Source organism: Eubalaena glacialis, chromosome 1, assembly GCF_028564815.1.
Source record: "Eubalaena glacialis isolate mEubGla1 chromosome 1, mEubGla1.1.hap2.+ XY, whole genome shotgun sequence".
Taxonomy (NCBI): domain Eukaryota; kingdom Metazoa; phylum Chordata; class Mammalia; order Artiodactyla; family Balaenidae; genus Eubalaena; species Eubalaena glacialis.
The window spans coordinates 224047939-224060998 of NC_083716.1; the positions used below are offsets into that span (position 1 = coordinate 224047939).

General features: G+C 41.9%; 1 protein-coding gene across 3 annotated transcripts in view; it reads right to left on the minus strand.

Annotated features, from left to right (window-relative positions):
- EPHA4 (EPH receptor A4) overlaps window positions 1-13060 on the minus strand; it is a 140541-nt gene that overhangs the window by 49054 nt on the left and 78427 nt on the right. For 2 of the 3 annotated variants that reach the window (XM_061187838.1, XM_061187847.1), the window contains exon 5: window positions 11111-11449. In XM_061187838.1, the coding sequence (XP_061043821.1) occupies window positions 11111-11449 (339 nt within the window). Of the gene's footprint in view, window positions 1-2617; window positions 2787-11110; window positions 11450-13060 lie in introns of those variants that run through there. The other variant, XM_061187856.1, reaches the window with a different exon arrangement.

The window sequence follows — 13060 nt, forward strand, 5'->3', positions numbered from 1 at the left end:
TGATTATTTTTTAAACTAGGAGGTTCACAGCATCTCACTGGGGCCTTTCTAACACAACTTGCTGAAGTGTAAAATTCAGTATTACTAGCTCCAACCAGGAATCAATCTGTAAATATCGGAAGGACCTCATTAGAACAACATTTCACCCAGAAATAGTCCCACAGCGTGGTCTCTAAGAAAGATGTTGGAGCAGGGCTCCATTACGCTATGAGCAGTTTTATGAATGTTATTTCGTGTGTGTTCTAAAATAGGAAGGAAGGAAGAAAAGAGAAAGAGTGAAAGCCATCATCCAAAGAACTCATACAGTTCAGGTTATACCCTTGAAGAGTTAACAGTGAGATGCTTCCCATCTATTAACCTCCCCAAACAATACACTTTTACATTATATCAAGATTTCTTAAATATATTACCAGCCTCTTAGAGCCACACCTTAATGAGCTGACTAATCAGCATTGATGTATACAAGGAGGGCTGTGAACATAACTTACGCTTTTTAAAATCTATGACCACTGTTCTGGTTATAGACACTCAATGTTCGTACGGCAAGATTCTGCTGTATTTGTACTTCTTGCTTCCAACAGAAAACAAAGCAAGAAGGGTCCTGATTACATACTGTAATGGCAATCCTACCCCTATTTTAAATGGGGAAAATGAGATGATGTTAGCCTGGGGGTCCCCGAACCCCAGGGTCTGGTCCCCACTATAGGTCCGCGGCCTGTTAGGAACCGGGCCACACAGCAGGAGGTGGGCGGCGGGCTAGCAAGCGAAGCTTCATCTGCTGCTTCCCATCGCTCGCATTACCTCCTGAACCATCCCCCCCCCCCATCCCCTGTGGAAAAATTGTCTTCCACGAAACCGGTCCCTGGTGCCAAAAAAGGTTGGGGACTGCTGATGTTAGCAACAAGAACTCCCAAGCCTCCAAAAGCATCCTCCTAGAAAGTTTCCTAAAACCTTGCTCTCCTGAAGCCCTGTAGAATCGGGATCGAATTCAGTGGGTTTCAATGCAAGTAAGGGCTCTGCCAGCAACGCTTAGGATAACCTGCAACTTTCATATAAAAAAAAAAAAAAGTCCTTGATTATCTTGGGAGAGTGGAAGGAACACTTGATTAAGCTTTCAGCTAGTTGCATATTCAAAATTCCTGGCCTGTTTATACGTTTGCCCTGGCTTTGATAAAGGGACATGGAAGAAGCTGTGCTCTCATCCACCTTCACGCTATTATGCTCAAAATACACACTTATTATGTTAAAAAAAAACGGGGGGTGGGTGGGATTCAGGAGGCAGACTTATTGCTTGCAGTACCGTACCTAGACAACACCAACTCTCCAGGGAGCCATTGTGAGCTTGCCCCTTTCAGTGCTTGTTCCAATGGATGGATCTTATCCAAGCCTGTTACATACAGCAAACCTGCTGGAGGCAGGTCGCTATTTAGCACCCGCTGTGAAGCTGAAGCTACACATTGAAGTTGTGTTTGTATGCACACACCACCGACAAAAGGTTCCTAGATAAGAAACTTTTAAAATCAGCTACCCCCCAGCCTTCATCAAAGAGGCTTTTTTGACCAAAATGCCTGAGAAATTCATGTACATAGATTATCATTTAGAAGATGCCAGGCAAAAAGGAGTAGCCCACCCTTCCTCTTGTTCTTCCTCTCCCCTTCCCTTCCAAGAAGGGTGGCAAATCCCTACCATTTTCCCCATAAGATATTTTAGATAGATTATGTTTTAGAGAGTAGCTCTTGTGCTTTGTCATAAAGCATATAAAGCACAGGAGAGCCACAGAAGAGCTCCTAGAGGGTGGGCTGACCAATCTATCAGAATAGGGAAAGAAGGAACTTAATGTCAGAGCTGTTTCTTCAGCTATGGGTCTATATTGGCAGCCATTCGACTGACTGTTCAGCTAGATTCCAGCACTCTGGGGTACCAACCTTCACATATGCGACCAAAATCATTAGTGACCTTTCCCAACGAAAGCCACGGTGTTCACGAGGCAAGTGATGTGTGGCACCATCTCTCTGTTTCTGTTACTGCAGTTTTGGGGCAACCAACGGAAACTTTTCCATTCTTCTGGCACAAGCTAAGGAGGAAAACATTTGTGTGTGTGTGTGTGTGTGTGTGCATGCGTGTGTGTGCCTGCCTGCCTGCGTGTGTGTTGGGGGTGAAAGGTAGACAGAGGGGGACGATCCCTTAAAAAAAGATTTTTAATACTCATAGAAATAGCTACATAAGGTACGCCTATCTTGACAGATTTAAAGTGTAAAACCTAAAAGAAATCCTCACGAGTCTTTACCTGAAGGCAACACAGAAAATGCTCTCTTCTTGTATACCTGCATGAAGACAGCACACGGACCCTGAGTTTCAGAGAAGGCTCTGTACAGCACGATGACAGGGACAGGTGTTTTCATTAGTCTCTGCAGATTTAAGATCTCTCAATGCAGGATTAGTCCTGCAGCACGGCTCTTGGCTTTCCCCGTGTTTAAAGAAAAAAACTCTTTAAAGACATCAGTATGGGGTTAGTGAAGCTTTGATAGAAGTTTCTCTGGATCTTTTTGTTGATGTTTAGTTGCAAACTGGACCCTAGAGAGTCTCTTCTGGCTCCTCTGAGGAGACAGTCATTCATTCAGCCAGCTGGAGTGACAACTAGACAATTCAGAAGCTCATCCAGAACCTTTGCTAGCCCTGCGCTATTCATTTCTCATCTCGGTAGAGTACTTATTTTTCAAATCTCTCGATGGCTTCTCCGTAGGGTGTAAAAGTTGACCGTCGTGTCCGAAGGAACAAGCCTAATGCTAAGGAATGAAAAGCAAATCAGCATTAAGACTGTCAAGCGTTTAGGGTGAATGCTGGTGAACTGATTTCCCTTCTCACAAATGAACATGTGTGTATACTTATGTAGGAGAAAAGGGAAAAGAATTAGGAAGAATAGTGCTCTCAGTTCTGGGCGTATAAATAAAACTTTCATTTTCTTAGAGTGAAATATTCACCTCTTTAAAAATGCAACCCAGTTTTTACTTATATGCAATAATTACCACTAGGCTCTACAGATATACAATTTGTCTGTGCTGTTCAGTCAACCTTGAAGCTGGATAATTTAGTAGGTTCTTTTGGAAGGCTTTTTATTTCTTCTCCCCACCAGGACTTGTGGCACCCACCCTGAATACAAATTCTTGGACCCTGGTGCCACACACAAGAAGCTGTACCGTTGTCTATCTACCGGTTTATTTTATTCTTCATCATGATCATAATTAGTGAGCATGCATAATAATTATCGGGGTGGCAACAATATTCCATAGGCATGAAATTATTTTATGTATAAAGTTAGAATCAAGAGACTGTTCTCTTTAAACAAAAAAAAAATTGTACTGCATATTTTTAAAATGTATATTTCCTAGGCATTACGAAATTAAACCAGGAGCCCATGGCTGGATCAGAGCTGTTAATGAGAAAACCACAGCCTGCCTTCTCTGAAGCCCACTGTGTGCTTGTTTAGGCCTATAATGACCCCGACACAGAAAGGACTCTCCAACCAGCTTCCACCTTAGAGGTCCTAACGATTGCATACCAACCGTTGAGGATGTACAAACAACTTTTCAGCAAAATTTCTCAATGGAATTGTTTACAATTTGTTTGAAGAATTTTAAAATGTGTCTTTAGAAAGATTTCTGACTTAAAGATTTCACTAGTTCCATCATGTGTTTTTCCTTTACATTTCTTAGGAGTAAGAAAAAAAAAAGCATCACTTATTTGAGATCAAAGGCAAACGAGACATCATCTCAGTGAGGGAGCAACCTTAAAAAGCAGCACAGATGATTATTTTAAAAAATGCTGCCAGCATCTAGGAACCATACAGCAGTGCTAAGAATGCATGTTTTCAAGAGGACCGGAACACTGCCCCCTCAGAACAGTCCCTGGAGCATGTGCCACATTCTATATTTAAACCTGAGTGTTATAAAGCAGAAACTAACACACCATTGTAAAGCAATTATACTCCAATAAAGATGTTTAAAAAAAAAAAACACAAACCTGAGTGTCATTGGGAAAAGATTTGTGGTACAAGAAAGTAAAGGTGTGTTTGAAATCCTAATTATTTTTGTGAAATCTTGTTCATAGAGTCAAAACCTCTAGAAAGAAGCTGTCTTGCTAAATATCAAAATTGTTTCCAATGTGAGATGAACCTAAATGTCAATCCATCCCATCCTTTGCTGGAGTAGTTTCTGACAAATGACACCAGCATTTCAACCTCTTCTCGTTGGTCCTTTCCAACTAGAGGGGAAACAATTTGAAGTAAGATTTCCAAATAATGAGTTTAAACTTTTTTTAAGGCAATGTTAATTGGATACCTGCTAGAAGCTGGGCATGTGATTTCACATTTGATCTTCACTATAAACTTGTGAGGATTAAATAGGCTAATGTGATGTGGGTAATAGTTAAGAACATGGACCCTAAAGCCAGTTACCTCCCAGCTCAAGGATTGGCTCTGGCCCGGTGCCTGATTTTGTAAATAATGTTTTATTGGGACACAGCCACGCCCATTTACATATTGTCTATGGCTGCTTTTGCTTTACAAATGCAGAGTTGCACGCTGCAATGTGGTCCTCTTTTGATGTAGTACTCCAGAGCAGGGAATGGCAAACTTTTTCTGGAGAGTTCTAGATGGTGAATACGTTTGCTGTGCAGGCAACTCTGCCAAAGGAACTCCACTCTGCTGTGGTTCTGGGAAAGCAGTCTTAGGCAACACACACACACAGATGAGTGGGCTTTTGTTCCAATAAAACTTCCTTACAGACACTGACATTTGAATTTTATATAATTTCCAAATCTCACAAAATATTATTTTTTGATGATTTTCAGCCCTTTAGAAATAGAAAAAAAACATTCTTAGGGGGTTTCAAAGCGGGGGATCAGGATTTGGGCTCTGGTTTGCCAACCCCTGCTCTAAAGCACTAACAGAAGCCAGATATTTGTCCCTCAAAAATATCAACAGATATTTCCCCGATCTGCTCCTTCCTGTTTAAGCTTATAGGAAATCCCGGTCCTTCACATCTCATTTGGGTTTAGCAACCTGTTACCATTCTGCTTGTGCTTTCTGCTTGTTAATTTGATCTCGAACCACACTGGAGGCCCATCCAGCGCTGTCCCTCCCCACCAGCTATAGGCCAGAACCACTCCAGTATGACCCTTGCACTACATCACCTTTCCTATTAAGCCAAACTGGACTTCTTGCAATCTCTACTTTCTTCTTGTTTCTTTGCACTTTTAGGCATAATTACACAATAGTCCCACGCAACTAAGAGGCAGGATTTTATATACTGAAGCTAAGGAAGCTTGCATGGGCCCTTTCCAAAGCTTGATTCTTCATTTGATATGTGTAGATTTGTAGGTTTTTTTCCTGAAATCACACAAAAATTGTCTAAGCTTCAGACTCCACCAAACCTGCCCCACTCTACCATGCCTGGAGCACACTGCTTAACACAATTGCTCTAAGATGTTTCCCTTTCTTCCAACATCTCCTTGAAGCTGTCCTCTTACCATCTAGAAGACAGGTAGCAATTATACCCAGTGGGGATGAGAATTCCCACCATTCCCCATTATCCCACTCAAATAACATAAAATGTCTAATTAAAAGACAGCCAGGAAAGAGAGAATGGGAACTTACCAGTTGAGTAATAAAAGACAGAATGCCTCTTGTACTTAGTTATTTTCTTTTCTCTTCTCATTATTTTGGTTTTATTAACTTTATCACTACTTGACAAAGAATATTCACTGATTGTTTTCACTGTAAATAAATGTGTTAATCAACAGACGGGGTATTGAATATCTGTGCTGTGCAGTGTGGCATTACAATGAGGTTCCTGCCACTTTATCGTCAATGTGGTGTTTTCTTGCAGTTTTCTTAATGGCCCATCCTAGGGAACAAGGCCAGTCTGACAAGCAGCACCAATTCATCTGATGACAAAGACACTAGGATTCTTCACAAGAGGCCCCAGAGGGCCTTTTATAACTGTCTATCCTCTGAGAATAGTGCTGCGAGCCCTGTGTTCCCAGCATGCAGCGATGGAACCAAACAAAGACAGGTCGGGGATGGAACTCTGAGAAGGTGGGCATTGCTATGAAGTCATAAAATCTGGTTTTCAAGCATGGCACTAGAGCAGAGTTTCTCAATCTTGGCACTATGGACTTTTCAGACCAGATACTTCTTTGTCGTGGGGCAGTCCTGTGCGTTCTAGGATGTTTAGCGGCTTCCCTGGACTTCACCCAGTAGATGCAATAGCACTCCCCCTCCTCCTAGTTTTGACAACCAAAAACGTCTCCCAACGTTGCCAAATGTCTGGGGAGGGGTGTGGAACACCTATCCTAGAAGTACAGCTTGGAAGGATGGAGGAGAGGCAGGATTCAGATGCGTTCTGATAATGCTGCTGAAGCATTTTTGGAAGGTTTTCCCACTCTTGGAATTGCCTTAAGAGCCAGTTTCTGAACAACGTATGGAAATGAAGCCCTACTTCAAGCCTGTGCTTCATTGCTCATGGCTATATTCCTGGAATCACAGAATTTTAAAATTAGAAAAGATCTTAGAGATTAGCTAGGTTCAAATAATTATGTAACCCACTGAATATCTGAACTTGTCCAAACCCAGCATGTTAAAGACGTTTTGTCACTAGGACATGACATCCGTGCTAAAGAGAGATTATCAGATGTATTTCATTGTAAAGTATCTAGAACAGCATCATATGCAAAGTAAAAGTCAAAATGTTATAGTTGTCCTGGGTGCAACTTGGGCTAAGTAGAGAATATCAGCCATAGGGGTTCATCACGATTTAAAACAAACAAAAGAACCTAGAGTATGGTCCAGCCCCAGAGCTGGGAGACAGGTGTTGGGGGAGGTTTAGGGGGTGCAGAGTGAAAACTGGTTCGGTGATGTTAAGGTCTACTGCCAGCTGCCATCACAGCATTTTTAGCAGAAACAGTCACAGTTTTGTTGCTTGGTCAGGAAAACCTTGTTTCATTTATACAGCATTTCTCTCTCCTAGAGACACATCCTGCATTCATTTCCCTGAGATGGTCCACTTAAGTAAAAGTAAACTGAAGGAAAGTCATCTAGAAAACAAATCACCCAGCGGTCTGCTTATTCATTTTTCATAAGCATCAAAACCATCTCTTCCTAAACAAAAGACGGAACAAAAACCATCTCTTCCAAAACAAAAGATGGAAGATGGAGGAAGGAAAAAGAGTTTTCAAGGGATTCTCATTTTGTTCCGTTTGGACTGCAATGGAGGAAAGTAAGTGTAGGGAGAACATCCATTTTCCTTGTCTGATGTTTTCCTCTGGGGCTACTTCCGCTGAAGCCTCCCCATCCTCGCCTTCTCCTCACCTCTACTTCATGCTCTTGGCCTGGGGGTTGGGTGGGGGCTTAGGAAGAGGATCTGGGAGAAGTCCTATGTCCTCAGCTCAACTCTCGCTGCTCCCTCGGACCTGCCTCCTTGCACAAAGCATCCGACATTAGGGTGACCTGAGCAGAGCAGGCTCTGTCCTGGCAAGGAGCCTGCAGTCAGCCAGCTGGGTTACACTGTCCCTGGGTGACACTGGGGCTGTGTCACCAGAGCCAGCCCTTTTGGCTATAGATACAAAGCTCACATCCTTTCATCAGCTGTTCGGCAATAAAGCTGGCACTCTGAGTTCCCTTTGTCTTGTCTTCTGTGTCAGTTGGGTTTGAACTCAGGAGGGGAGGAAAAGTGTGTTATTAGCCCCTTAAGACACCAACTGTAAGACTGGGGTTAGAATGGTTTAAATAACCACGTGAGAACACTGGCCCATTCACACCACATCCCACAACTACATGATCAAAGCCCAGTTAGACCCCCATCTCCAGGCTCAGATACTCAGGGTCTGGTCTCACAAATGGGGAGATGCCAAGCTGACTACAGGAATGCTATTAAGTACCTAATAATTTTAAAAGAAAGCAACTTTCTCCTTTTGGGAGCAGGATTCTCCCCAAGTTCAAGTGCTGGCTCTGATACGAGCTTAGGTGAGTTTCACCTTCACGGTGCTGTTCAACTGTGATGGTCTCAGAGGTGGTGATGATAAAACCAGGAATTCTAGGTTTTGTGTTTGTTTTGAAATATGTTACCACCGGTGAGAGAAAGAACTCTGTGAAAACAGAGCAAAAATGCAGAGCCATGAAACTTGGTGGCCTCTAGGTGGTTAAAGCTAACATTCATTTATTCTATGTATTCTTTATAGAGTGAGACATCATTGCCTATAGAGGTCCCTAAGGAATTTAATTTAATGAAATGATCAGAACAACAGCAATTAGAATATAATTGTGTGTACGTAAATATGCATAGGGGAGCTTTGATAGAGTTTATGGTTGCTACATTCATCCAGAATTTGGGCCTACATTATTAATCTGCACTACTATGAAGAAAAGGTTTGTTAGTCAAAGATAAACCATCCCGATGATTTTGAATTAGTGAACTCCAAATCACTGTGGGATAATGAGGCGGCACTGTGCACACATACGACTCTCTGCTAAGCAGGAGCTTTCTGGCTGGCCACATAGGAGGTCTCCTTATTGAAAGATTTATTTTTAATTTTGAACAGCTTCCCAGCATTACCCTTTACGAAAATTAAAATAAGGAGCTGGAATTTTGTCCTATTCAGCAAACCTCCTGGCAGGACTGCTCGCCATGTCAGAGAAAACCTAATTGTGTCAGAGGAATTCCCTGTCCACCATTTCCCTAGATCTAGAAGAATTACACCTACTTTTTTAATAAAACTTTGACTTTGTTTCCTTCCCAGGCGTAATGTTTTTGCACATTTTCTTCTCCTGGAGGATTTTTGGCCTGTCTTCCTTGTATTCTTTGTGCCTTCTGGCTTGGTAGGGGTTGACATAATCCCTTGGCTTGAATCTTTAAATATACAGAGTCAGAGAAGTCTCCCCACAAAATCTGTGGGAGCCAAGCCTGTCCTCAGCACATCTCCCAGAGGCTACCCTCCGCCAAAGAGAATGACTTCACCTTGTACAGCTGAGGCTTCAAAGGTCCATTCTTAGTTTTAATTCCATTAAGAACACAAAGTAGTGATGTACTGGAGGATAGCCGGAAGAATACAGGGGGGCTGAACATAAGAATATTGATTGAATCATAAACCAGATTCTCTAGGGGTGCAAAGACCACTCTGCACCTTCTTGGCTCCCTGTAACTCAGAGACACTCAACATCCTAGGTTTCCCAGGATCTATGCGCAATATTTCCATTGCCTTCTTCCAAAAGACAACTAATAAAAAGCTGGCATTCACAGAGTCCTTGTGATGCTATCAAAACCTCCTAAATTGGGCTTCCCTGGTGGTGCAGTGGTTAAGAATCCGCCTGCCAATACAGGGGACACAGGTTCGAGCCCTGGTCCAGGAAGATCCCACATGCCGCCGAGCAACTAAGCCCGTGCGCCACAACTACTGAGCCTGTGCTCTACAGCCATGAGCCACAACTGCTGAGCCCGCGTGCCACAACTACTGAAGCCCGTGCGCCTAGAGCCCGTGCTCCACAACAAGGGAAGCAACCGCAATGAGAAGCCCACGCGCAGCAACGAAGACCCAAAGCAGCCAAAAATAAATAAATTAATTAATTAAATAAATTGATAAAAAAATAATTTAAAAAAACCCCAAAAACCTCCTAAATCATACTAGCCTTTGTAGAGGAATAAAAGCGATGACCACAACAGTGTTCACATCCTAGAAGTGCAGAAATAAAAGGCAAAAACATAACCAGAGGATCTGTTCACACCACATATTTTTAAAGACTGGTCACATCTGTGTAACTGAAACTACCTTCCGGGAAGATCTGCCAGTCTAGCACCAATTCAAAATCTTCCCTCAGTCTTAACTTTTAATTTATTTATTCTAGAGAGTTCAGGGAAAAGTGGAAAAAGAATGACTTTGGATTGGGATACTGGAATACTTCTCACTATGGAGTCAATTAGTACAGATATATTTTACTTAACTATTGAGTGCACTTACTGAAACATTCAGCTAAGGAGGAAGTGCAGTAAGAGGCAATAGGATTGTTGGTAATTTATGATTCTTTTCTGATGAAGTGGGTTGTTCTTAATTAAGAGCTTCACAAAAGGATAAAGCACAGTCCTTTTTTCCTCCTCCCCTTTAAATCCCCAGAAATAAATAACATGGAGGTGGCAACGTGAAACATGTGGTAGAAATCCAGAATGGAAAATTATCATGAGAAAGTGTGGAAGCTTCTTTGGGGGAAGAATGGGAGTAAGTGGGTCAGGAGCAGAGCCTAGAAATCTAGATTCTAATTCACACTTTGGAATATCTGATATTCAAGATTGGATAACAGTTCTGCAATTACCTCAGCAGAAAGTCTCCATGAACAGAAAATGCTTTCCTGTCATCTGAATTAGAAGAGGAAAGTGATGCAGGAAACAAGGTAAATTAACTCACCTTCTCCACCTGTCAAGTGTGAATTTAACTATGAAAGTGGCTACAAAAGTAGGATGTGTTTGAAGGAACATTTTGTTAACCACACAGAGCAAGTTACCCATTAAACCATTCATTGTTCACAGGCTTACCACCTGGTGATTCCAATAAAGACCCGTGTCAATTATTTTTTAATTTTTAAAATAAAAAAACAAGATCAAAACTACATCCACTAATGCTGTTGTTGGAAAATACAGCAAATGCCAATATAGCACTCTGTGTTGGTAAAAATCAATTTTATATTCCTAAATAATATGTAAATGCGCTGATATCTGACCATGACCTTGTGATTAAAATGGCCAAGACGCATCCCTTACAAGAGAAGTCTAGCATGGAGTGACCCAACTCAATGTCATCTGTTTTCAACCAGACACTGTCTTAGCCTTCATTTAATCTCCACCACCTAGTACAATGCATGTTACGCAGTTGGTATCCAAAAAAATATCTGCTGAATGAATAAACAGCCTTCTAAGTATCTTTTGTATTATAATGCAGCTCACAGGTTTATGATTAGATCCCTGTAGTTCTTCTTCAACTGGAGAACTTTAGCATCCTTCATGGACATTGACACAAGCTCTTTCTCCATAAATGTTTAGATAAACGATAAAGTGGATCCAATCCCTACCTGCTTGGTTGGTGGTCACAGTGACGGACACAGATTGGTCTGGGCTAGGGTTATACTTGGACACGCCATTCACTGCCCAGATTTCAAACGTGTAGTTGGTATGAGCCAGGAGGTCAATGATGGAGACCTTGGTGGACTTCAGTCCGTTCTGCTGCGGGGTGTAGTGGACCCCACTTCCGCAGGGTCGGCACTTGCTGGAGTCACCCGTTCCACATTTCTTGCACACGACATTGTAGGAAATATCCTGGCGGCCACCCGTGTTCTGAGGACTGCTCCATTCCAAGTTCACTGAAGTCTCGTTGACATTTGAAATCAAGTTTAGAGGAGCAGATGGTGGACCTGGAGAAAGAAAAAAACAAAACAAAACATACTATCACATCAAGAATTGAAACTAGCCTCTGGAATCTCTTGGAGCTTATATTCTTCTCTGCAGCTACAAGAAGCAAGATGGGCCTCTTTGGCAAAGAAAGCCAAAAGCAAATCAAGCCAGCAAAAATCTTTTAAAAGAGCAATATGACAGGGAATTCCCTGGCGGTTCAGTGTTTAGGAGTCCATGCTTCCTCCGCAGGGGGCACATGTTTGATCCCTGGTCGGGGAATTAAGATCCCACAAGCCGTGCAGCCAAAAAAATTAAAAAAAAAAAAAAAAAAGAGCAATATGATTGAAGGCTGTATGTGTGAGTGTCATTCTCCTTCGTGAACAAACAAATGTAGCATTGACTGCCACTCTGAGACTTGAAACAACTCTATATCAAATGGGCTCCAAGCCTGACTTTCCCTCTGAAGTGGCCAGGCTTTTTTTCTCATAACTTATCTAGTCTTAATCTAACCATCTGAAAGATGGGTATACGAATGTGTTTCTAATTCTCAGGGCTGTTGTGGGACTCTGGTAAATTAATAGTTATATACCGCCTCTGAAGATAAATGATGATTCCTAAGTACAGTGCGTCATCAATATGGAATAAAATTAACTGCACTGTATAGATACGTCTCTTCAGTCTGACATGGCAGTTGAGAGTTAAGCTGTTTATGGGTAATTAAGTAGGAACTGGTTTAACGTGGTTGCAGGGATGTCGAAGGTACAGTTGTTGAGAAATCTCAACTCCAGGGCAGGGATTGTGCAAAGACTCCCAAGACCCCATGTCCTGTCCTTCAGCTGACCAGGGCTGCACCAGGCTCTTCTTATGATACACATTTCCACTGACGTCAAAGGTTTCCAAAATATGTCTGGTGGCAGTGGCTGTTTTGAAACAGAACTGATTGCAAACAACATAAATGGTTGGTTTAAAAATAGTAACAATAAATAAGACCACAGACTCACGATGATTCTTGCTGTAGATTAGTCTCTATGCCAAGATGTTGTGACACAAACTGTCTTCAGGGAGAAGAATCAGGGTGAAACAGAAACGGGGGAATTTTTCTAGTCTGAGCTGATTCCAAAGGTCTAAAAGATACCTGCTGCACTCTAAGAAAAAATATTGACTCACTGCAACAATTGGAAGGTTCTCTCTTTTCTTTCCTCTTTCCCATTTTGGTGTTCCAAGAAAAGAGCCAAAGCAAGTTTCAATGACAATCTGAGGCTTCTTGCTTATTGTTTCTATACTACTTCTAATATATTTGTAATGACTGCTTTCAGGGAAATGTGTCCATGTTCTCCAGAAAAAGGAGGTTAACCGGAAGCCTGCAAGAGGTCAGGAGAAACTTTACCTAGTCAACCATAATGGAATATACTGTTTCAGACTAGCTATTGCCAGAGAATTGGAAGAGGTAACTTTTACGAATAAGGAGTCATATTCAGTATTTATTACTTAGTTCACAGTGATGAATGGCTAAAGGATTTTGGTAATTATATTGAATAAGGGTAATTCACTCTCCTTTTCTCTTTATACAACCTAATTGAAGCCTTTATTTTAACAAGGTAAGCAGGACCTCCCAATCTCCCTGGGAGACT